Source organism: Macaca mulatta, chromosome 10 (assembly GCF_049350105.2).
Source record: "Macaca mulatta isolate MMU2019108-1 chromosome 10, T2T-MMU8v2.0, whole genome shotgun sequence".
Taxonomy (NCBI): domain Eukaryota; kingdom Metazoa; phylum Chordata; class Mammalia; order Primates; family Cercopithecidae; genus Macaca; species Macaca mulatta.
In genome coordinates, this window is record NC_133415.1 from 25,167,684 (window position 1) to 25,194,069 (window position 26,386).

At 44.4% G+C, this 26,386-nt stretch overlaps 1 protein-coding gene across 3 annotated transcripts in view; it reads right to left on the reverse strand.

The window, feature by feature from the left end:
- Positions 1-11,364: 11,364 nt before the first annotated feature.
- Positions 11,365-26,386, reverse strand: part of SEZ6L (seizure related 6 homolog like) — a 216,198-nt gene continuing 201,176 nt past the window's right edge. Inside the window, exons 14-17 of one of the 3 annotated variants that reach the window (XM_028827920.2) lie at positions 21,426-21,458; positions 19,201-19,312; positions 17,121-17,223; positions 11,365-14,705 (exon numbers count right to left, since the gene is read on the reverse strand). In XM_028827920.2, the coding sequence (XP_028683753.2) occupies positions 14,676-14,705; positions 17,121-17,223; positions 19,201-19,312; positions 21,426-21,458 (278 nt within the window). In that variant the 3' untranslated portion in view covers positions 11,365-14,675. Of the gene's footprint in view, positions 14,706-17,120; positions 17,224-19,200; positions 19,316-21,425; positions 21,459-26,386 lie in introns of all 3 variants that reach the window. The other 2 variants (XM_028827919.2, XM_028827921.2) reach the window with 2 other exon arrangements.

Here is a 26,386-nt window from a genome sequence, read left to right on the forward strand (position 1 = left end):
AACCTGGGTGACAGAGCGAGGTTCCATCTCCAAAAAAAAAAAAAAAAAAACAAACAACAACAACAAAATACATAAAATAAAATACCAAAAAAAAAAAAAAAAAAACCCAGAAAAAGCAAACAAATTAAAAAAACAAGCCAGGCGTGGTGGCTAATGCCTGTAATCCCAGCACTTTGGGAGGCCGAGATAGGTAGATCACTTGAGGTCAGGAGCTCGAGACCAGCCTGGCCAACATGGTGAAACCCCATCTCTATTAAAAATGCAAAAATTAGCTGGGTGTGGTGGCACATGCCTGTAATCCCAGCTACTCCAGAAGCAGAGGCAAGAGAATTGCTTGAACCCAGGAGGCGGAGGTTGCAGTGAGCCAAGATCACACCACTGCACTCCAACCTGGGCGACAGAGTGACACGCTATCTCCAAAAAGAAAAAACACAGGCCGGGCGCGGTGGCTCAAGCCTGTAATCCCAGCACTTTGGGAGGCCGAGGCGGGCGGATCACGAGGTCAGGAGATCGAGACCATCCTGGCTAACACGGTGAAACCCCGTCTCTACTAAAAATACAAAAAGAAATTAGCCGGGCGTGGTGGCGGGCGCCTGTAGTCCCAGCTACTCCGGAGGCTGAGGCAGGAGAATGGCGTGAACCCGGGAGGCGGAGCTTGCAGTGAGCCGAGATCGCGCCACTGCACTCCAGTCTGGGCGACAGAGCGAGACTCCGTCTCAAAAAAAAAAAAAAAAAGAAAAAAGAAAAAACACACAAACAAAACAATAACAAACAAATAAACCAAAACAAACAAAAAATAATTAGCTAGCAGTCAACAAAAGCCGGCAATTATTATTATTGTCGTTACTGTGTTATCCTGACAGGGATCTCTTTGGTAACTTTTTTGGGGTCCTTTTTCTCTCCTGGCCCAGGTCTCTCTATCTTGTCTCATTTGTCGAAAGCACATCTACTAGTGAGGTAGGCTCTGATCTCAGGAGAAGCTCTGTCTCTTCACTATTACTCTAAACTTGGAAAACAGCCAGGCCTGGGAAACAGGATCTGGGTTTCTGAGGCATCTGGGGCATGCAATGACCTTTCCATCTTTTTTCTTTCCTTTGTCCTTCCTCGGAATCCCCATTCTTTTACTGGCTGAGTGACAAGCCCATGAATGATCAGCTGAGCTCTGGACCTGCCAGCTGTCCAGGTTCACTGAATAGGCTTCTCCCCATGGGGCCTGTCAGATGTCCAGCCCTCTGTTTGCTTTTTCCTTTCTTTTTTTTCAATTTTTTTTTCTTTTTTTGAGATGGACTCTCGCTCTGTCACCCAGGCTGGAGTGCAGTGGCGTGGTCTCAGCTCACTGCGACCTCCGCCTCCTGGGTTTAAGCGATTCTCCTGCCTCAGCCTCCTGAGTAGCTGGGACTACAGGTGCCCACCACCACGCCTGGCTAATTATTGTATTTTTAGTAGGGATGGGGTTTCACCACATTGGTCAAGCTGGTCTCGAATTCCTGACATCAAGTAGTGCTCCCGCCTCAGCCTCCCAAAGTGCTGGGATTATAGGTGTGAGCCACCGCGCCTGGCTGGCTTCTTTGAAAGCCACCTCGGATTGCATGGATTCTGATTCGCCCTATGGTGACTGTGCCTTCCTGGCTACAGAGGGCATCTCTCCCAGCTCTCCTGTCCTGCTCCGAGCTTCAGGCATGGCCAGGATGTTCAATGGGAGCATTGTGGGATACAGTTGAAGGACGGGCACTGACTCCCTTTATGGCTGGGGTTTCTTGGAATTCCCAAGCGGCCATTAAAAATTTGAAAAAGTCAGCTCTTCGTCATCTTACTTTTCCCCAGTGCCCCCAGAGATTAAGACAGCCATGGAAATTCTTATCTCTCAAGAAGGGCTCATCTCTTTCTGGAATTTAAGTAATTTGGGTGTATTTGTATCCCCAGATCTCTGACAGCTTTGGGGTTTTTTAAAAAACTTTTTTTTTTTTTTTTTTAAAGCTTAACTGGCTTGTTCTCAGGGTTGGTTGGAAGCAATGGTTTCTTGAGCCTTTCCTGTTGCAACTGGAGGTAAATATCCAACAAGCAATTTTTGAATGAATAAATATGATTCGGACCCCTTATGGGAACTTGGCATTACCAGGCTCAAGAGAGAGATTCCGATATTGTTACTGATCTCTATTTCATAACCGATACAGTCACAAAACATCACAGCTAGTTTTTCTATTCTTTGTGTGTGTGTGTGTGCTGAATATTTTGCTACGTTTAACACCAGAGGAAAGGCTGTAGATGGAACTGTCTTTCTTATTTTTCACCCCTTGGTCCTCTGCTCAATTGCTGGGGAACAGATTGAACTTGAAGGCAATTTTGGTGCCACCGCTTGGCCAAATTGTTTTCTTTGGGCTGTGTCGCTCTAATTCCCATCAAGATTTTTCTTCTGTCCTTTCTTCTAGGCATCATCAGGAGATTGGTTTGTCAAATGGATACAGGCCTGAGAGAAAACATCAACTAAAAAGACATCAGTTTTGTCTGCCTCACGTCACTTTCTGCAAAGGCTGTAATGTGATCTTTTTGATGGCTGACTCTAAATCCTATGTAATGTGTAGGAAACATTTGATGGTACTTGGGTATATTACGGTCAAGGAAAGTCACCCAAAAGGCATTTTCTCTGTTGCTTAAGGATGGTAGGGGACACTACTTGAAGGGGTGGCCTGCCCCTCCACACCTGTGGGCGTTTCTTGTTAGGTGGAACGAGAGACTTGAGAAAAGAAATGAGACGCAGAGACAAAGTATAGAGAAAGAAAAAGTGGGCCCAGGGGACCGGCGCTCAGCATACAGAGGACCCACGCCGGCACTGGTCTCTGAGTTCCCTCCGTATTTATTGATCATTGTCTTTACCATCTTAGAAAAAGGGAAGTGGCAGGATAATAGGATCATTGTAGGCAGAAGGTCAGCAGTAAGACATGTGAATATAGATCTCTGTGACATGAATGAGTTTAAGGAAAAGTGCTGTGCCTTGATATGCATACGCAAACATTTCCATAAACCTTTTTAGTGTATAAAGAGCAGCATATAGCGCGTCCCACCTTCAGCCCTAAGGTGGTTTTCTCCTTTCTCAGTAAACAGAACATACAATCGGGTTTTACACCTAGATGTTCCATTGCCCGTCAGGAGACAGATGCTTTTCTCTCTCAACTGCCAAGAGGCCTTCTTTCCTCTTATACTAGTCCTCCTCAGCACAGACACTTCACAGGTGTCAGGCTGGGGGACGATCAGGTCTTTCCCTTCCCACGAGGCCATATTTCAGACTATCACATGGGGAGAAACCTTGAACAATACCTAGCTTTCCTAGGCAGAGGTCCCTGCGATCTTTGGCAGTGTACGTGTCCCTGGGTACTTGAGATTAAGAGAATGGTGATGACTTTTCACAAGCATACTGCCTTCTGTGTTTAACAAGCATACTCTGTTTAACAAAGCACACCCTGCACAGCCCAAAATCCATTAAACCTTGAGTCACCACAGCACATGTCTCTTGCAAGGACAAGGTTGGGGGTAGGGTCACAGATTAACAGCATCTCAAATACAGAACAAAATGGAGTCTCTTATGTCTACTTCTTTCTATATAGACACAGTAACAGTCTGATCTCTTTCTTTTCCCCACACTACTGTAATCAAAGCCTTGTTTTATACTGTCAATTCAACTTTTTTGTAGATTTAGGAAACAATCTGTGAGGAAGCAAACAATGATGAATTAATTCTCATGCAGGATCTTGGCATGAAAACATACTTGTCCACAGGGTCTTGCCACTGTAAATGTGCCCGATCTTGTCTGATCTTGGAAGCTAAGCAGGATCAGGTCTACTTAGTATCTTGGATGGGAGACTGCCTGGGAATACAAAAGCCTACAGGTGCTGTAGGCTTTTGAAAAAACAAAACAAAAAAAAAAACACACACTTATCTTACACTGCAAATCTGTCTCTGTCATGTGAATAGACTTCCAACTTATTATAAAGGGTAGATCAAGAAGCAGTTATAAAACTCGTGGGTTACCTGCAAACCCTCATTTTAAAAAACTCTCTATCCTACAGAAAGCTATACAAGAAAAGTGGGGCCGGGTGCAGTGGCTCGTGCCTGTAATCCCAGCACTTTGGGAGGCTGAGGCATGTGGATCATTTGAGCTCAGGAATTCAAGATCAGCCTGGGCAATATGGTGAAACCCCATCTCTACAAAACAAACAAACAACAACAACAACAAAATCCCCCAAAACAAAAATTAGCTGAGCTGCCACCAGCATGGTGGCAGGTGTCTGGAGTCCAGCTACTTAGGAGGCTGAGGCAAGAGAATCACTTGAACCCAGGAGGCGGAGGCTGCAGTGAGCCGAGATTGCGCCACTACACTCCTGCCTGGGTGACAGAGTGAGACCCTGTCTCAAAACAAAAAACAAAAAAAGAAGTGCACAGGGTAGACTCTCTCTGCCCAGAGTAGAAGCGGTTTAATCAAAAAAATTTGAAGCACAATTAAAATCCTTGTAATTCTATCTTTTCTCCTTGCTGACCTCACCAACAGCCACTGTTTCACCACATCATGTTCCAAAACTTTGGTATTATGTACACTATCAATTTCTTTCCTTCCTTTTAATTTTCATTTATTTATTTATTTATTTTTGAGAGGGAGTCTCACTCTTGTTGCCCAGGTTGGAGTGCAGTGGTGTGATCTCGGCTCACTGCAACCTCTTCCTCCTGGGTTCAAGTGATTCTCCTGCCTCAGCCTCCCCCGAGTAGCTGGGATTACAGGTGCCCACCATCATGCCTGGCTAATTTTTTTATTTTTAGTAGAGATGGAGTTTCACCATGATGGCCAGGCTGGTCTCGAATTCCTGACCTCAGGTGATCCACCGACTTGGGCCTCCCAAAGTGCCAGGATTACAGGCACGAGTCACCATGCCCGGCCTCTTTCTTTCTTAACACGCCTATTTTGCCTATTTTAAGGGTAAGCATTTATAGAAGACAAAGACAAAATGTAACCTCATCAAGACTGAAGACTACCACTCCCTTTTGTTGAGATCTTTCATCCATCCTTTCCTGGTCTCTAATAGCCCAATTTTCATCCTCTTACAATTCCCTCCTAGCTAACATTTTTGGTCCCATTAGTGTTAGAGGTGATATAATGAAACATGAAAGCAAAACTAACCAGAATTTTGTCACTCGGTTTTTTTTTTTTTTTTTTTTTGAGGAAAGATACAAGCTCTTAAAAACACAAATTGCTGATGCGGGAATTTTGTTTTTTTCATCTCAAATTTTATTACTGAGTTGGAAACATTGGTTTCAAAAATGTCAATTGAAAAATTTCTAAACGTTAGGGACTTTTTTTTTTAAAAAAAGAAATAAGCAGCCGGGTGCGGTGGCTCAAGCCTGTAATCCCAGCACTTTGGGAGGCCGAGATGGGCAGATCACGAGGTCAGGAGATCGAGACCATCCTGGCTAACCCAGTGAAACCCCGTCTCTACTAAAAAATACAAACAACTAGCCGGGCGAGGTGGCGGGCGCCTGTAGTCCCAGCTACTCGGGAGGCTGAGGCAGGAGAATGGCGTAAACCTGGGAGGCGGAGCTTGCAGTGAGCTGAGATCCGGCCATTGCACTCCAGCCTGGGTGACAGAGCGAGACTCCACCTCAAAAAAAAAAACAAAAGAAATAAGCAAAAGAAAAAAGAATTAAAAAAAAAAAAAAAACACAAAGAAATGAGCTAGTGTGCCTTCTTTTGAAAACACTGTTTAAACCTGTATTTTAATTGAAAGACATTATTATCATCAGAAGGGGAAGGGTTAATTTATTTTATTTATTTATTTATTTATTTATTTATTTATTTGAGACGGAGTCTCGCTCTGCCGCCCAGGCTGGAGTGCAGTGGCCGGATCTCAGCTCACTGCAAGCTCCGCCTCCCGGGTTCACGCCATTCTCCTGCCTCAGCCTCCCGAGTAGCTGGGACTACAGGCGCCGCCACCTCGCCCGGCTAGTTTTTTGTATTTTTTTTAAAGTAGAGACGGGGTTTCACCGTGTCAGCCAGGATGGTCTCGATCTCCCGACCTCGTGATCCGCCCGTCTCGGCCTCCCAAAGTGCTGGGATTACAGGCTTGAGCCACCGCGCCCGGCCGGGGAAGGGTTAATTTTAAATGAAATTACTTTGATTGAAATCTTTAGGCTTTCTTTCCTTTTTTTTTTTTTTTTTTTTGGGGGGGTCGGTCAGGTTGAATGACATTTTTAGGCTTTTAAATTTCAATCCCACATTTACTTATATTTTTAGGCTTTCCCACATTTGACCAAGTTACCAAGGTGTTGGCATCACAATAAGCTGCATTTTTAGGTGCTAAAAATATTTGTTGATGAATTGATTGACGATTGACTTGGGCAAGAAGTAGGCATAAAAAATGCTGCAGGTGCTTTGCCCATATTCCTTTGGCAGTCGCTTTTCCATGAACTCTACTTGATGCTTTCTACCTGCAGGCACAGATAACTCTCTTTCTCTAAGCACAAGGAAACCCAGAGGTGCCTAGGAGTTAATGCCTCCCAGAAACAACTCAATCCGTGACAGTTGGGAACTGGTGGATAAATACCCCAGCTCCCTCACTGCTCAGAGGGAACAACCTTGCATTTATAGGGCTTTGGGAGTGTGACAGTTAATTTTTGTCAATTTGACTCGGTGATGGGATGTCCAGCTATTTGGTCAGACATTATTCTGAGTGTCCTCGTGAGGGTGTTTTGGGATAAAATTACCATTTGATTTGTTGGTGGACTAAGTAAAGCAGATTGCCCTTCCTGATATATAATGCTCATCCCATCAGTTGAAGGTCTGAATATAACCCAAAGGCTGACCCTCCCATCAGTAAGAGGGAACCCCTCCTGCCTAACTGCTTTGAGCCAGGACGTCGTTCTTTCATGACCTTTGGATTTGAATGTAAGTATCTGTTCTTCTTGTGTCTTATGCCTGCTGGCTTCCAGATGGGAACTTACATCATTTGTTCTTCTGGGTCTCAGGCCTCAGGACTTGGACTGGAATTACATATCAGCTTCCTGGGTTTCCAGCTTCCTGGCTGCAGATCTTGGGACTTCTCAGTCTCCATAATAGCATGACGTAATTCCTTATAATCTCTCTCTCTCTCTGTCTCTCCACACACACACACTCACTTTATTGGTTTTGTTTCCTGTGGAAGTGGCTTTGGAACTGGGTAATGAGTAGAGGCTGGAAGGGTTTTGAGTTGCATGCTAACCTACATTACCATGAACAGAATGTTGGTAGAGATATGAACATTAAATGTCATCCTGCACTTTGGGAGGCTGAGGAGAGTGGATTACTTGAGCCCAGGAGTTCGAGACCAGCCTGGGCAATGTGGTGAAACCCCATTTCTACAAAAAATACAAAACTTAACTGGGTGTGGTGGTGCACGCCTGTGGTCCCAGCTATTTGGGAGGCTGAGGTAGGAGGATCAACTGAGCCCAGGAGGTCTGGGCTGCAGTAAGTTGTGATCACTTCATTGCACTCTAGCCTGGGTAACAGAGTGAGACCTTGTCTCAAGAAAAAAACAAACAAACAAACAAAACCCCCCCAAAAAAACAAAAAAACAAAAAACAGGTCATTCTGGTCTGCTGAGGTCTCAGACAGAAATTAGAAACATGTGATTTGAAAGTGGAATTAAGGCAGTCCTAGTTGTAAGTGAAAAAGAACTTAGCTGAACTTCCTCCTAGTGTTTTATGGAAGGTAGAATTTGTGAACAATGAAACTGGAGACAGTAGTTCTCCCTTATTTATGGTTTTGCTTTCTACATTTTAGTTACCCAAGGTCAACTGCCATCTGAAAATCTTAAATGGAAAATTTCAGAAACAGGCTGAGTGCAGTGGCTCACGCCTGTAATCCTAGCACTTTGGGAGGCGAGGCCAGTGGTTGACTGAGGTCAAGAGTTCGAGACCAGCCTGGCCAACAAATTGAAGCCTCATCTCTACTAAACATACAAAAATGAGCTGAGCATGGTGGCAGGCACCTCTAATCCCAACTACTCGAGAGGCTAAGGCAGAAGAATCACCTGAACTCCAGAGGCAGAGGTTGCAGTGAGCTGAGATTGTGCCATTGCACTCCAACCTGGGCAACAGAGCAAAAACTGTGTCTTAAAAAAAAAAAATTCCAGAAGTAAACAATTCATAAGTTTTACATTGAGCCCCGTTTTTCTGAGTAGCATGATAAAATCTTGCACCATCTCACTTTGTCCCGCCTGGGACATGAATCACCCCTTTGTCTAGCATGTCCATGCTGTCTATGCTACCTACCTGCCCATCACTTAGTAGCCATCTTGGTTGTCAGATGGACTATTGTGATATTTCAGGGTTTGTGTTCAAGTAACCTTTACTTTATTTAATAATAACCCCAAAGTTCAAGAGTAGTGATGCTGGTATATTGTTATAATTTTTCTATTTTAATATTATTCTTCATCTCTTTATGTACCTAATTTATAAGTTAGACTTTATCATAGATATCTATGTATATGAAAAAACATAGTATATATAGAATTCAGTACTATCTGTGGTTTCAGGCATCCACTGGGCATCTTGGAAGGTACTGCCCACAGGTAAGAGGGAATTGCTATATTTAGCTGAAGAGATTCCAAAGCAAAGTGTTGAAGGAGTGGCTTGGTTCCTCCTGACTGCTTATAGTAAAATGTGAAAGGAGAGAGATTAATTAAAGAAGTGAGAAGTCACGCCTATAATCCCAGCACTTTTGGAGGCTGAGGCAGGTGGATCACCTGAGGTCAGGAATTTCAGACCAGACTGGCCAACATATTGAAACCCTGTCTCTACTAAAATACAAATATTAGCTGGGCATGGTGGCATGCACCTGTAATCCCAGCTACTTGGGAGGCTGAGGTGGAAGAATTGCTTGACCCTGGAAGGCAGAGTTTGCAGTGAGCCAAGATTGTGCCACTGCACTCCAGCCTGGGCAACAGATCAAGACTCTGTCTCAAACAAAAAACAAAACAAAACAAAACAAAACAAAACAAAACAAACAAACAAAAAAAGTGAGAAATAACAATAGAATTCTCAGCTCCCAACTGACGGAATGAATTTCCTCTTGGACAAGGAAACCCCAGAGAAACTGAAGCTGAGTTTCTGGCCATGATGGGATGGAAGTCAGACACACCTCATTATCCCCTTGCCCTCAACAATTGCCATCAATCTTTCTTCTCTAAGGGCTAAACAGAAACCAGCCCTTTCAAAAGACTCTACACTGATAATGTAGATAACTAGCTTATTTCCCCAGGTACAGAACAAAGATGAGATTAATCGTTTCTTCACCGCTCCCTGAGATGTCTGCTTCCTCTATTCCTTTTTTCTTCATTCATCTTATCTTATGTAAAATGTAAATTTTGGGGGTACTAACTAAAGTCTCTCACAGCTATGTAATCATTTACCTCATTGCCCCCTCCTTCCTTTTAAGGAAAATGTAGAACTACTAAACCTCTTAAGAACATCTCTGGAAAATAGAGCCACAGATGTGTCTGTGACTCACATCTTTCCTGGGTGCACCCTTCAGCTGGCTCCATGAACCTTGATTGATTGAGACACCTGCCTCTGTCACTCATTTTGGTTGTCAGAAAAAACAATTAAGCAAAAAGGAAGCAGAACTTGAAGATTTCGCAAAATTTCAGCCTTTCCCTATTGCAAAAAAAAAAAAATTAGAAAGCTTGTTCTGAAGAGAACACTGAGAACATGTCTGAACAATCACGTGGTGAAGAGATCACGAGGCCAGGAATGGCGGCTCATGCCTGTAATCACAGCACTTTGGGAGGCTGAGGTGAGGGGATCACTTTAGCCCAGGAGTTCGAGACCAGCCTGGGCAACATAGTGAGACGTTGTCCCTATAAAAATAAATAAATAAAAATTTAAACAATAGAGATCAGGAGTACAACTCATGCACTTCATCAGCTATCTTGGCAGAATCCAGGAATGGGATTATACCAGTGAAGACACTGCCAGTTGGAACTAAAGAGGGTAGAGAAAGCAGGACAGAATGAAGGATAACTCTCAACCTTCTTGGAATCTACAGGACCAAACCATAGAGCCATCAGCTATGAATGTGTGCTAAGAACGAAGCAGAAGGTGATTAAAGAATCATCAGGGGTGCCATTGCCACCATAGGCCCCAGAACCAAGGTGTTTTCTCCTCTGTTTCCAAGGGCAGGGCTTTGTCTCTGGTTTCAGCCAGGACAATCCCATCCAGTGCCTCAGGGGTGGACTGCTCTCTGAAGAAAGCTGTGTGAACAGGGAAGCTTGAAAGAGCCGTGGAAGTGATGCTGCCACCTCAGTGGGCCTTTAGGGCAGAGCATCAAACCAAAGAAGCTTATTCTGAAGTCTTGAGATCTAATGGAATTTGCCTTGCTAGGTCTTGCACTTGCTTGAAACCCGACACCCCTTTCTTATTTCTTTCTTATTATTCTCCTTCCTTATTTCTCCCTTTTGGTATAGCAATGTCTATCCTATGCCTGTCCCACCATTGTGTTTTGGAAGCGCATAACTTGTGTGGGTTCACAGATTTACAGATAGAGAGCAGTTTGCCTCAGGATAAATCATACCTTGGTCCTCACTCATACTTGATTTAAATGATATTTAGATGAGACTTTAGACGAGTCGATGGTGTTATGAGTTAAGACTTTGGAGGCTGTTGGAGTGCAGGAAACATATTTTGTGTGCAAGAAGGACATACATTTTGGGGGTGCCAGGCGTGCAATGCTATAGACAGCTGTGTCTCTCCAAAATTCATATGTTAAAGCTCTAACCCCCAATGTGACCGTAGTTGGAGATAAGACCATTAGCAGGAAATTAAAGCTAAATAAGGTCAAAAGCACTGGACCTCATTTGATAAGACTGTGGCTTTTTAAGAAGAGGAAGAGCTGCCTCTGCCTCTTTCTCTTCCTCTCCTCCCTTCCTTCCTGCCTTTTCCCTTCCCTCCACTGTGTGAAGACACAGCAAAAAGGTCATCTATAAGCCAGGAAGAGAGCTCTCACCAGGAACTGAATTGGCTGGTACCCTGATCTTGGACTTCTCAGTCTCTAGAACTTTTAGAAACAGGTTTCTGTTGTTTAATCCATCTAGTCTGTGGTATTTTCTTTTGACAGGCTGAGCTAAGACAGGGAGGATGGTGGAACATCTGATGATGGCAGTGCCGTCAAATCCATCTTGTCCCAAACATCCCTTGAAGGTCCCAGAACCATTCCAGAGTGGGATGTCCTGTCTTAGCATCCAAAGTATCCGTAGGTGTTACCCCAACCCAATCCCCAGAAACTGGAAACATTCCATTTGGTCCCGTCCTGAAGTGTCTGTAACAAAAATCCCACACACTTGAGTCTTTTTCATCGGTTTTATTAGCATCAATATATACAAAGTGGAAAATGACTTAATTTCATTATTCTAGCTTAGAAAGTTTGTTTTGCTTTTTATTCCGTTTGGCGATAAAATGGAAATGAAGATTTCCCAGGAGAAAGCCTACCTTTGGGGGTGCTGAACAACTCAAATAATATCTGACCTCAAATGACCCATCATGCTTAGTCAAGGACATAGGAAGGTCATGCCCTTTGGATTCACTCAAAGGGCATTTTTGCCTGAGGCCCATGCCTCAGCCTAAAGCTACCCACATATTTGCCAAATCACTACTTCTTACACAACCCTCCTGATTATGCAGACGCTTTGCTTCCTTCTAGGCTGTGTGGCAGTTTTCAAAGCTATCAGCCTGAGGTTCTATAGGCTCTCCAAGGGGTGAGCTTCAAAAGATCATAGTTAAAGCACATCTATGAAACTAAGTAAGAATGGCCATCAGGTAGCGATCAGAATACTTATGTTAGCTAAATAATTCTACAAAAAAAAAAAAAAAAAAAAAAAAAGCAAAAAGCTGAGCTCCAAGCTAAAGAGGGTCGAGTGTGTGCATTTTTAAAGCACAGGGTGGTAGCTGACAGATACAGCTTATATGAATTAGCATGTAATACACACCATCACATGCATTCTCTGAAGCTCACAATCTCTGTAAACGTATTTCCCCACTGTTTTAAAAACAAAGAGTGGCTTGTAGGAAGGCTCAGTCCATTCTCGAGTTTCTCAAGAGTGTATCCTATTCAAAAATATTTAATCCCAATGGGTTTTAATATTGATCTTATAAAAACAGACGTCTATGAACTGTAATGAGATGCCTTGCACATTTTTGGCACTATTGTTTTTTTACCTTTACGTATTACAAATACACATTCAGATATTTTAAAAAGAAAAATAGACACCAACCTGTCTTTTCAATCACACTGTACATCGTTGAACTCGTATGATCCTTCTCTAGGCTAAAACAAACTTTTAAAACATGGTTACAGGTGCGGTACTACTAAGACAGAACTGAGACACGGGTCTCCTGAAAAAAACAACAATGACAGCAACAACAACAAAAAAACAAAAAACCCAACGCCTTTTCTATCTTTCCAATAGCGAATAAGAACACCTGGGGTGTGGCCTGGCTAGTTTTGGGGATAGGGTTAGGATAAAGATTTATATTTTGTCAGTCTTTATAGAAGGCAAATGTTTAGTTTTCACATAACCATAATATGTTCTAAAATCAAATATTATTAATAGAGTCTTCACTCCAGGTGACCCAGGGTTAGGGTTAGAATAAGCATCCAATAAAATGGATTGGGTTCTGCCTTTTAAGGAAAGGTTACATTATTTTTGTTGTTATCTTTCTCCAAACATGACATTGTTCACTAATGGCCTGGAACACTTCTCTGGTTCTTGCATTAAATGGGGCTTTGGGTCCTGGAAAACAGCCTTTAGCTATTTCTTGCCATGGACCACACAAGCATGCCTTCAGGAGTATACATGCAAGATTCTTTTCTGGCAGAAGGAAAATATTCTGGTCTTAGACCCCAAGATTGAGGTCTGAGTTCCTGCTGGCAAGGAGAGTACATGTGTGCATAAAACCAGCTTTCCCTATCTTGCTTAAGATGTTTTCAATGTAACCACCAAAACATAGATTCCCCACCATTCTCCCTATGGCTAGAAAGATCTTTTCTTGTTTGAAAACCAGCAGACTCGAAACAATTCCAGAGAGAATGGGAGGCACCAAAGAGAGTTCCAAATGCCACTGAGCCCGTGTGCCTGTCCAAGCCATTGACTGTCACCACCACGTCACCGGTCCCAGGGAGGTGAGTCTGCTTTACACATAGTATTTCTTCCATGCACCCGCACCCTCCACCTTCTCTTTATTCCTGTATTTAGAAAAGAATTTTCCAAAGAGTCACACATGCACCAGCTTCACTGGGTTGGGGGAAAGCAGACCCTGATAAAATAGGAGGAATGCCCGTGTGATTAGATGTGGGGCTATAGAATCCTTTCTGGATGAAATTGCTCTCTCTGTTTTCATCGATGTTCAGGTCAGACGACACAGGATTCCACTGGACGGTTTGCTGTGATTTAAAATCTCCTGCCCCTGTTCTCTGCAGCTCCTCAGTCAGCATTCACACCACCCTCCACATTCAGACAGCTTCAGAGAATAGAAAAATAGTTTCTTCTCATAGGACCTCCCGCCCCCTGAAATACTTGATGGCAAGTATACTCTGAAGATGACACCTTTTAGAGAATCAGTGCACTTGACTCTCCTCTATTTTGAGAGCTGAGAGATATTCCAGAACCCCAGGAGAAAACAGAGCTCACCCCTGGATTTCCAAACATAGCACCTCCTTTTTCCCATCACAAATCCTTGTCACTGTATGAGTGGGGCCGCCGGTGCCTCCTAAGCCTGTGTGTTTATTATCACAGCTTGAGAGTGGCTTGCTGAACATGGTGATTGATTCTGGCACTCGTAGCATAAATTACGTGCTCTTTCATCGTTGAAAGAGTGTCAAAGAACAGAACATTTTATTAACCCACTTCCCTTACCCAACGATCCCCCTCACCCAATTCTTCATTGGAACTCTCAAATCTCTCATTTTTTCTCTGAAAAATTCCCTTTGGTCATTTGTCACCTTTTAAGAAGGAAAACGTTTTCTTGTTTTGTCACTGTCCAGCAAGGCTAGAGTGGTAAAAGACAATGTTTATGTAACACCTTTGCTACCTTCAGAAGAACTGTGAGAGGGAGGGGATGTGGTAAAACCTTTCGGAAGCTGGTAGAATGGGAAGAGAGGACACAGAATTTGTTTTGGAGCGCAGTTCCCCAAATGGGTTTAAGTACCCATGCTAAATTCCAACCCAAACTAAGCCAACAAGAAATACCCTTTCCAACCTAATCTTGGGACTTAGATTTGTACTGAAAACACCATGGGCATGGTTCCCAAAGATGCATGCAATTCGATGCAGCCTTAGCATGGCATTGCTGATGGGAGAAACTCCATCTGTTGTTTTGTGTTTTTGCTGCCGCGATTTGCCACTTTGCAAGTCTTCCACCTGCCTTCAGAATTGAGGCTGTAACATGAATTTTGCTGAGGCCGCAAAACATCCAAACCCACACCTATTTCACTTTTAAATATAATAAATACAGGGAAGAAAACAGTAAACCTTCAATAAAGAGTCTAAAGAAAAGACAGTCGACATTCTGGGGTTTCAATCAAATGCCACATGGTCTCTGGATGAATGTCTCGAGGAGATTGTGGCTGAGTTCACAAGTCCCCTTCTCAGGTGTAGCTCTCTTTAGATAGAAACCTCATACTCTCTGGTTTCCTGCAAGAGAGAGAAGCACAGATTGGTCAAACCCTTGTGTGGTAGAGTGATATACATAGGGGGATGCAGTTCTTGGCACCTCCGTATGTCCATGCCCTTGGTCGTGACTTTGCAGTGCCCTCTCACTCTGACCCTGACTTGCTTTTGCCAATGGGTTATAAGGAAATGGGGTACAACAGCTGCTTGAAACATACTTGTATGTTTCTGCTCACATCCTGCCCATCTGTCATCACCATGAGCTAGGCTTTAGTCGCTGCAGGAAAATGAAAGACACACAAAGCAGAGCTGAGTCACCCAGCCATCAACCAGACAATGTCAGGATTACCACCCAGCTAAAACGCTGACCCACAGACTGAAGAGCAAATGAATGCTTGTTGCATTAAGCCATTGAGTTTGGAGATGTTTGTTACTCAGCATTACTATAGCTCTAGGTCACTGATACACTCTACTAATAAGTATTCATAATGTCTAGTCTCTAAAATTCTTTATTTCAGTCTGACCTTTTCCCATGATTTCAAAGCAAGCTACACAGAATGCAAAACAACATATGCCCTGATCTACCATTGCCATATGAAATGACTACAACATGTGGGTAGTTGAATTTCTTCAATATTTATGGAGTGTGAGTAATGTATTCCAAGCCCCAGGGACAAGGAGCAAGGAGATAGAAGAAGTCACAGGCTCAGCCCTGGAAGTTGTCACTGTCACATACTTTAATGGAAGTCTCCAGCTCCCATTCAGCCAACACAGATGTGCAATCACATCTATGCTTCATGGTACATGGGAGTGTGGTGGGCAGGCCCCAAGGTGGTCTCCATGATCCCCACCTCCTGGGGCTCATGCCTTTGTGTGGTCTCCTTCTTTTAAGGGTGGGTAGAGCCTGTGACTTGATTCTAACTAGGAGAATACACAGGTACTAGGATGTCACTTCCATGTTTGCATGACACAGGCTTGTGACTTCTATCTTGCAAGATGACTCTCTCTCTCATGGTGACTTTGAAGAAGCCAGCTGCTATGTCATGAGACGCTCTATGGAGAGGCCCACATGGAAGAAACTGAGGGTGGCCCCTAGAAGACAGCTCAAAGAAATTGAGGCCCTCATTCTAACAACCTGCAAGGAACTGAATGCTGTCAACAACCATGTGAGTTTGGAAGTGGATCCTTCCCTGGTTGAGCCTCAGATGAGACTGCAGCCCAGTTGCTGCCTTGTTTGTAGCCTGTGAGTCATAAAGCAGGGGGTCCAGCTAAGCTGTGCCTGGCTTCCTGACTTATAGAAACTATGAGATAATAAATGTGTGTTGTTAATTTAGGCCCCTAAGTTTGCAGTAATATTGTTACACATCAATAGATAACTAATACAGGAGATCAGAGGAAGTGGAGGTGAAGGAAGGTTAGTGGGACAAGAAACAAGTCAGGTTTATTCCCCCCAAACATTGGGAGATGGCTGCACATCGTTACACAGTTAATTTGAAGGATGATGGTTTTGCAAAGTCATCCTGGACCTTTGCACATGCTCTCCCATCTGTCTGACATCCTCTTCAGCCCACCGTCCAAGCCCTAACCACTTCCCATGTCTCAGCTATACTCTCACTTTCTCAACGATGCCTTGCCCAACTCCAAGTGTCCTCATTATACATTCTCCTAGCAATTTTTTCATAGTCCTTAAAAAGTATTATTTGTTGTAATCAAAATATTCATGGACACATTGGATTGTTGGAGGTCCAAGGGAGGCAAGATAGCATCGCGATTAAGAGTGTCAGGTTGAATTTGCATCCTGGCTTCAGGCTGTGCATCCTGGCTGTGCGCCACCTTGGCCAAATTATTCTTTCCTCTCTCTGGACCTCAATGTCCTCATCAATCAATTAGAGATAACTGTGGAATGTATTGCAGAGAGCTGCAAGGATTCAAGGAGATTATGCATTTAAAGTGCTCAGCACATGACATGTATTATTATTGATAATAGTAATTCACAAGATGGTAAACTCATTACTGGTGGAATCTGTGTCTGTTCGGGTTCATGACTATGTTCCTAGCACCTAACACGGGGTCTGACACTCAAATGTGTAGGGATGTTTCACATGCCTTTGAATAAAGGGTGGAGCCCAGTGGGATGTGTGGGAATGCTGTACATTGCCACCAGACCACTGGTGGTCTGCTGTCTGTGGGTCTTGGGTGCAGCCTCTTTTTTCTGTGGGTGTTCTGCTGACAGTAATCAGCCTCTTGGGCTCGTCCTCAGCACCAATCACTTGTAAAGAGAGCTGGGTTCTCCCAGCAGTTATCTCTTTAGGGCTCTTCGTGGGCATAAGAGAGGACCACTGGCTGTGCGCAATAGGAAATGAAATGTTTTGTCTTATTGTTGGTGAATTCAGAGCAAAGAGGGAGGGAATTGGAAAGAGACGAGAGAGATCAACTCACCCCTGTCTCATAAATGGGGTTGTCAAACTCGGTTTCCACGGTGATCTGGCTGTAGGGGTGGGAGTACATCAGAGGCAGGCGGAGATTGGAATAGTAGCGACATCTAGGGGAGAGAAAGGAGACAGAAGTTACTTCTCCCCAGCTAGGAGACACATTACAATATTGAACGGGAACAGTTGGTGCCACTTCCTGAGCAGCGGCACCTCTGTGAATGACAACGAGGATGTGTGCAAACAGCCTTTCGCAGGCGAGAATCCTAGTGAGGTGAAAGCAGAAATCATAACTGCTCTCAACTTGCAACCCAGGCAGCGAGAACCAAAGGCTTGTGACCCCCTCTTACTAGGGAGGGGGCGGAGCTTAATTTGTTTTCTCCTGGAAGGTCACTCAGGTCCCTCTTGAATGCAAAGGGAAACAAGAACAAGGATGAGCATTTATTGAGCACCTACTGCATGCCATATTGCCTTAGATCAGCCTTCCTTGACCACCTATTTATTTATTTATTTGTTTTGAGACAGGGTCTTGCTCTGTCACCCAGGTTGTAGCGCAGTGGTGTCTCACTGCAACCTCTGCCTCCTGGGCTCAAGTGATTCTTCTCCCTGCACGCACCACCACACTTGGCTAATTTTTTTTTTTTTAAAGAGACGAGATCTCACTATATTGCCCATTTCCCAAGCTGGTCTCAAACTCCTGGGCCCGAGCAATCCTCCAGCCTTGGCCTCCCAAAGCGCTGGGATTATGGGGATAAACCACTATGCCTGGCCCATGACCACCTATTTAAAGGTGATTTCTCTGTTACTCACCACACCTAACCATTTCCTTCATTGTGTTTATCTTAGTGTGTTATAATTTATTTGTGTACTTACTCTACCCTGCCCCCAGTAGACTGTGGGCTCCGTAAGGGCAGGGACGATTTATGTTAGGCATGTTCCTGCCTCAGAACCTTTGTACATGCTGTTTCCCTGCATGAAACCCTCCTTTTTCACGTATCTGCATAGGTTTCTTTTGTTTTTGAAATGGAGTCTTGCTCTGTTGCCCAGGCTGGAGTGCAGTGCCACGATCTCGGCTCACTGCAATCTCCTCCTCCGAGGTTCAAGTGATTCTTCTGCCTCAGCGTCCCAAGTAGCTGGGATTACAGGCGCCCACCACCATGCCCAGGCGAATTTTATGTTTTCTTTTTTTGTAGTAGAGATGGGGGTTCCACCATGTTGGCCAGGCTGGTCTCGAACTCCTGACTTCAAGTGATTCGCCTGCCTTGGCCTCCCAAAGTCCTGGGATTACAGGTGTCAGCCATCATGCCTGGCCTGCATAGGTTTCTCATGATCACTTTCAAGTCCTTGCTCAAATGTCATTTCTCAGTGGGGCCTCCTCTAGCTACATTATTTAAAAGTCAACCACCACTTCTATTCCAGAATTCTTGCCCCCTCCCAGCCTTCTCTTCCTGCACTTATCAGTTTTTAACACATATATTTGCTTACATACTTTGCTTACTGTCTATCTTTCCTTGTTAGAACTTGAACCCCAGGAGAGCAAATATTTCCTTCTATTTTTTTTTTTTTCCACAAATGATGTTTCTAGTACCCAGAAAACTGCCTGGCACCTAGTAGGTGCTCAACAACAGTGAATGTGAATGAATGAGTGGCTATTCTGGGACATGGTTTAATCTCTTCCTTCTGCATTCAATGCAAGTTTCTATGACCCCCAACACCTGGGACAGTGTCTGATATACAACAGATTGCCAATAGATATTTGTTGAATAAATGAGTGAATGCATGAGTGAGTGATGGAAGGAACTAATCAACATGTCTGGCAATATGTCATATCTACGTCCTCAACTAAACCATAACCTCCTTGAGGGCAGGAATAGTATTTGTCTTACTTGCTTGGAGGCTTCATAATTGCCCAGTGTAAATATTTATCCCACAGAATTGGGCTGAATCTGGGCATCTCTGCGATCACACAAATGCCACTATGCTCGAGCTACAGGTGGAGACCTTGAGGCTCAGAGAGGTGAACCGCCCAGTCCCTCTGAGTGCTGGTGGCTGAGTGCTTGGCAGTCATCTCCCCCATCAGCTCCCCCTACCTTGTGATGTAAATGTAGGCTCCTCCCAGCAGTAAGGAGATGATGAGGACCGGGATGAAGATAGCCAGGGCCATGTTCCCCCCTTCCAGCGACGTCTCTGCTGCCGCTTCTGCTACTGAACACAGGAGCCAGTGAGGTCCTCATTTCCCAGGTATCTGACTCCCATTGAGTGCCCACCTGCCCAGTTCTCCACCCTTTGGAGACGGCTTTCCAAGGTCTAAGGCTCTGTGAGGGCCTTAGACCTTGGAGGGCCATCTATAAAGACTAGAGGAAATGGTGCTGTTCCTTTGCAAGAGGTCCCAGACTCATCCTTGGGTGGGTTGGCCATAAGAGCTACAGAAAATCACACTGTTTGAAACCTGATCATACCATTCCCATTTTTGGGGGGCTACAGTTAAAATCTGGTTAAAGTCCAATTCACAGGAAGACTAGGAGAAAATCCCAAATTCAGTAACCGGGAAAGCAGATTTGCTGGACATTCCATGGAGTGGAGAAGAGAAACAGGAATGGGTCTGGACCCCAGATGCAGGAGTGGTGGGCGAATCTGGGTTTGTGTGTGTCGTTGAGTTGAACAGTGCTGGTGGTTTCTCACCCACAAGGTTTCTAAGGGATTCTCAGACCTGGTGCTCACCTGTGGAGCGGGGAGCTTGTTGCATGCAGACTGGCGGGCCCCTCCTAGACCTTTTGAGTCCCACTCTCCAGTCCAGGAGTGGGCTCTGAGCATTGGGGACAGCTCTCCGTCCTGCACACCCCAGTGACACCCCAACTCTGAAGGCGCGGCGTTGATTCCCAGAGGCTACCCTTGCTGCTTACCCACATTCCCTGGCTGCTCTCTCAACCTCCCATTATTTGTGGCAATTGCAAGAACTAGAACAGCTGTTGCAGGGGCCTGGGGCAGAGGGCTGCTTTCCCAGCATAGCTTGAAGGCGGATCCTTCATCCCTTCTAGAAACTTGGCCCCCAGGTTTCCTCTGCCATTCTCCACGGTCACATCTAATAGAGCTTGGCTGTACACCAATCTATAACCCATTAACCACCACTTTATGGGGTCTGAAAAATCAATCCTAATACCCACAATAAATGCATGAGCACAAAACGTTACGATGGCTCTCATAAGCTCCGAGCAACCCCAGCCCTTTGAGATGTTCTCATGGTTCATTGGTTGGCAAAAGGCAGAAAAAGGATACTCTGAATGGAGACTAACACGAAGTGCCCTCTATTTTCCAAGCGGAGTGTCTAATTCATGCTCCTTCACTTATATTTGAGCCCTGGTTCCACCCGCTTGGATTCAAGTGTTGTCTGTTACAAGGAACAGCCACTAGTGAAATGTAATTTACATAGCCCCAGATTCTAAGTGAACTCATTATTGTCAGAAAGCTAAAGATGGCTCCAGGAATAATCAAAACTGCTTGATTGGGTAAAAACACTTTTTTTTTAAAATAAAAGAAACAATATATTACAGTATATATTTTAAAATATATATACTATAATATACTGTATTTGTATTTCCATGTATATACAGTAATATATCACAGTATATATTTTACATCACAGCCCCGGTGAGTGGTTTTGTACCGAATTCAATAGCGGTGACATAGAACGCTGGACATTTCACACACGGGAGGGGTTGGAAAGGGAAGGAACCACAAAATGAAAACAAAACTGAAATAAAATCCTGGATAGATTTTAACATCTGCTCCTCATGAATAAGTCTCAGTTGGGAATTTCTAATAAAAGGAGAGCTGAAGTAAGGAGACATGGGAGAAGGGGTGGGTATGTTGAGGGGAAAAAAGACTCAAGGAAAAATGGACCATTGAATGTTTCCAGGGCAAACTCTTCTCTCTGGAAACCAGGAGGACTCTCAGCCTGAAAGGTGACACGTCACCAGATTTAGTTCCCTTTCTAGAATGGCATCATGAAAAGTTTTACAATAGGGTTATGCCTTTCTCAGGCTCATGGGCTGTGAGCTTTCCTTGTCTCGTTGCTGTTACCATGTAGAGAACAGCTGTCAAATCCCTTTCAGGTTACTCGCAGGATCCTGACTTGCAAATCCCATAATTTTTTTCCCTTACAATATTATTTTAAAATTATCTTTGGCAGTGTGAAGGTAGAATTTATTTATTTTTTTAAGTGTCTAAATAAAGATATTCAAAGACCTGCCCTTGTTTTGTGTGCTATTAGTTTGATTTATTAAACTTTTTTTTTTTTTTTCATTCTGGAACTCACCTTCTAAAGCATGTTCAAAACTGTCTTGATTAACTGAAAGAGAAATCAGGAAGCATTGGTCAATGTAAAGTGAATTCACTTCATTTGCATGAAATGAGGCCAAAAAATTAGATGCAAAAGCCCATGCCATGCTTTGGTGAAGTTAGTGTTATGTTTTGACTTGTCTTGGGCCACTATAATCAGTGAACGTGCCTGGGGACTCTTCACTTCCTAAGTTCCCAAGAGAAGATGAGATAGATAAGACCCAACGTCAACAACAGTGATAGTGAATAATTACTGAACACTCACCGCGTGTCCAAAATTGTGCCAAGAACTCTATATACATTTGCTCATTTAACCCTCATGACAATCTTGTTAGGTCAATGCTATTATCATCCCCATTTTACAGATGAGCAAACAGAGGTTCAGAGAAGTGAAGCGACTTCTCTGACATCACACAGCTTCTCAGTGATGGAGGCAGGATTTCTATCTGGGTTGCTCAAGCTCTGTGGTTTCTGCTCTCAATCATGTGGTTAGGGTCTTTTCATCATTTTCACATGGGGCAAAGCACGAATGGATTGCGAGGCCCAAGACCTTTATACAAAATCCAGCCAGAGATGGAACTGTTTTCTTGTTTTGAAAACTATCTATGTACACCTCTCTAATTTCATTCTTATTTCTTTTTATTTGATGAGGCTTTGTATTCCATGTGAAACTATTTTTTTTTTTTTTTTTTGAGAAGGAATCTCGCTCTGTCGCCCAGGCTGGAGTGCAGTGGCGCACGGTCTCTGCTGACTGCACAAACGATTTTTAATCATTTATATTTTCTGTAAAACTTCTCTGGAGGTTCAAGATGATGGGGACTGGCACCCCATCTTTGTCATCAGTCATGGTGGTAGCTGAGCACAAAAAAATACCAACAAGGATGGACGTTTATTACAGGAATGCAAAACCCCAGTGTGAAGGACTTCGATGAAAAAATTGCAACATTAGGGGATAGGAGAGAGTGGCCACCAAAGGCTTAGCTATACTTATGTCTCCAATCCCAAGACATCCTAATCCATGCCTTGGTTAAAGTCACTCTCTGGTTTACGCCATCATCACACCATGACAACAAAACCAGCTGAAAAGCTAGCTGGCTAACTAAGTGCACACATCTCTGCAGCTTTGGCATCAAGAAAATGGAAAGATTGAAGCAGATGGTCCCGCCCCAAGATGTGAGTCGCACCGTGGTTGAGTGGGAGTGCGTGAATGTCCATGGAATCCTAGAACTGGGAGGAGGCATTGAATCTTGTGTCCCTTGGAGCCCCGTGCTCATGGACCGCAGGGGGCATGTTAAATGCAGATTCCTGGGCCATTCCTGGGACTTGCCAGGGCAGTATTCTCAGGGGTGGACCTCTGCAGGTCTCACCAATGCCCCAGCAGTGCTGATGCATCCAGTGGGCTCACTGGCTCCTCTTTAGAAACTCTGATCTGGGCTCCCCCAGTTAGTTCACAAAAAGGGAAACCAAGGTCAGAGAGGGAAGGAGGCTCACTCAAGGTCACACAGGTGGTCCACAGCAGAACCGGGCTGGAGCCTGGGGGCCCCATGTCCCAGTCAGGTGGTCTCACATTGGCATTGAGTTGCTTCCCCTCCTGCAGACCACAATGTCATGCATCCCAGTTTCTTTTTCTGAAGAGGAAGTGATTTATCATTTGCGTACAGAGTTGGTGGTGGGACGCATCTCAGGAGTGGAAATGGGGAGGGAAGAAAGGTGCAGGGGGGTCCCGAGAGCCTTTCCTGTTAGCAATTCCATCACAGCTGTGGGAGAAAGCAGTGAGCTGGTGCACCTTGTGGGGCTTCTAGGGATGCTAGCCCATAGAAAAGAGAGGTTTCAGGGATCACCTGCAAAATGGAGCCTCTTTTTAGCTTTCCTGGTTTTTTTCTTTTTTTTTGGTCATTTGTGTATATTCTTTTTTTTTTTTTTTTTTTTTTTACAGAATCTTGCTCTGTCACCCAGGCTGGAGTGCAGTGGTGCGATCTCGGCTCACTGCAACCTCAGCCTCCCGGTTTCAAGCAATTCTCCTACTTCAGCCTCCAAGTAGCTGGGATTACAGGTGCACACTACCATGCCCCGCTACATTTGTGTATATTCTGATGGTAGTTTTATTTTCCTATCAGTTTGGCAGCATGTAAAAAACATTGAAAACATACAGTGCTGGTGAGGATGTGGAGAAATGGACATTATTACACGTTGTTGGTGAGCGTGGATTGCTCCAATTGCGGGCAACGATTTGGTGACATCCAGGACAACTCCGTATCCACAGGCCTTTGCCCACACCATCAATCCTGCTTTGAGGAACCTGTCCTGCAGGGTGAAAAGTGCCAGCATCCAAGGATTCATGGGCAAGAATGTTTTTGCAAAACAAAACAAACAAAAAACTGGAAGAGAACTGATGTCTCCATCAACAGAGGAAGGGCTGAATGCACTGGGGAACAGGCAAAGTGTGGAATGATGGGTGGCAATTAAAAAAAATAACATGGTGCTACATTTGTAATAAGTAAAACACAAAGTACAGCATGATATGGAACCCCCCCCCTTTTTTTTCTTTTGATACAGGGTCTTGCTCCCTCTCCCAGGCTGGAGTGCAGTGGCGCAGTCATGGCTCACTGCAGCCTCAACCTCCTGGGCTCAAGCAATACTCCCGCCTCAGCTTCCCAAGTAGTTGGGACTGCAGGAGCGTGTCACCATGCCCGGCTAATTTTTTTGATTTTTTTGTAGAGATGAGGTCCCACTATTTTGCCTAGGCTGGTCTCAAACTCCCAGGCTCAAGTGATCTTCCCACCTCGGCTCCCGAAGTACTGGGATTACAGGTGTAAGCCACCACACCCAGGTTTTTTTTTTTTTTTTTTTTTCTATAAAGTAAAAACAAACATCCCTCTCTCTTTCCAAGTATATCTGCGTGTACAAGCCTAGGAAAAGGTGTGACACTGGAAATTCAGGTGATCAGCACTGGCTTCCGCAGAAGAAAGAAAGGGATGGAAGAGAGAGGAAAACTCTGCTCCTTCCATTTGAAACTCTGATTTCTTCTACTTGTTCCATGAGATAACTTCGCAATTAATCCAAGAAGAATTTAAAAAGCCACGTGGCAGATACAAACACGTTGTCCAGGCCAAAGTGGCCCTTTTCATGGTTTTCTTATTTGAGTTTTTTTTTTTTTTTGAGACAGAGTCTCGCTCTGTCGCCCAGGCTGGAGAGCAGTGGCACGATCTCGGCTCACTGCAAGCTCCGCCTCCCGGGTTCCCGCCATTCTCCTGCCTCAGCCTCCCGAGTAGCTGGGACTACAGGCGCCTGCCACCACACCCGGCTAATTTTTTTTTTATTTTTAGTAGAGACGGGGTTTCACTGTGTTAGCCAGGATGGTCTCCATCTCCTGACCTCGTGATCCGCCCGCCTCCGCCTCCCAAAGTGCTGGGATTACAGGCGTGAGCCACCGCGCCCGGCCAAGGTTCATTAAGAAACAAATCCTGCTAAGTTTTCTCCCCTGCAGAAAACTCCTCAACAACGTCAAATTAACTTCAATTAATGTCCATATGACAGTTACAGGGTTCACAGGCAATCTTTACTCAGGAACTTCCCAATACTTAAGCTCTACAGAGCAGGTTTCCTGTACTATCAAAAATAAATTTAGGCCGGGCGCGGTGGCTCACGCCTGTAATCCCAGCACTTTGGGAGGCCGAGGTGGGCGGGTCACGAGGTCGGGAGATCGAGACCATCCTGGCTAACACGGTGAAACCCTGTCTCTACTAAGAATACAAAAAATTAGCCGGGCGTGGTGGCGGGTGCCTCTAGTCCCAGATACTCGGGAGGCTGAGGCAGGAGAATGGTGTGAACCCGGGAGCGGAGGTTGCAGGGAGCCGAGATCGCGCCACTGCACTCCAGCCTGGGCGACAGAGGGAGACTCCGTCTCGGGGAAAAAAAAAAAAAAAAGGAAGAAGAAGAAGAAGAAAAAGAACTGCTTATATAAGTCATTGTCATTCATGTGATGAGCCCCTGCTTGATACCCGGTAAGATTAAATTGCATCCCTTATGCTAGTGTTTCGTATACTTGGCTGATGACACAATTCACCTGTGCCGTTGAACTGGTCCCTGGGTCCTGCTTCAGACCCAGTGAATCAGAATCTCAGTGGAAAGGGCTCAGGACTCTGTTTATGTTTGCACTAAATGTTTGGAAATCACGGCCTTAAATGGTTCTCAAATTCAAAGTGCATTTGAGAGCTTGTTAAAATGTTTATTCCAGGCCCGCCTCTCAATGATTTTGGCTTGGGAGATCTGGGGTAGATTCGGGAATGTGTGAACACACCTAGGTTTCCATGCTGCGGTGATTGGCTGGTTGGGGGTCTTTCTTAGTAGCCCTGAAAGTGGGAAATTTACAGTCATGAGATGAGGGTTCAAGTCCAAGCTTTGTCTTGTACTAGCTGCATGACTTTGGGAAAGTCACTTAACTTCTCTGAGCTTCTCCTTCTACATCTGTAAAACAGGTAAGATGACTCACCTATTTTAGTGGTCATAAGACTTAAATGAGGTGATTCAGGGTTTTTTTTTTTTTTTTTTTTTTTCTTTTAGGTAGATAAAATTCACATAACCTAAAATTAACCATTTTAAAGTGTTAACAATTCAGGGGCATTTAGCACATTCACAATGTTGCACAACCATGACCTCTGTCTAGTTCCAAAACATGTTCATCATCTCCAAAACAAGCCCCACACTCATTAAGCAGTCCCTAGACAACCACGACTCTGCTTTCTGTCTCTATGGATTTACCCATGCTAGATGTTTCCTATAAACAGAATCTTAAAACATGTGACCTTTTGTGTCTGGCTTCCTTCACTTAACATAATGGCTTTGAGGTTCATCCGTGTTGTGGCGTGTGTCAATATTTCATTCCTTTTTTTCTGGCTGAATAATATTCCCTTTTTTCTGCCACACTTTTGTTTATCC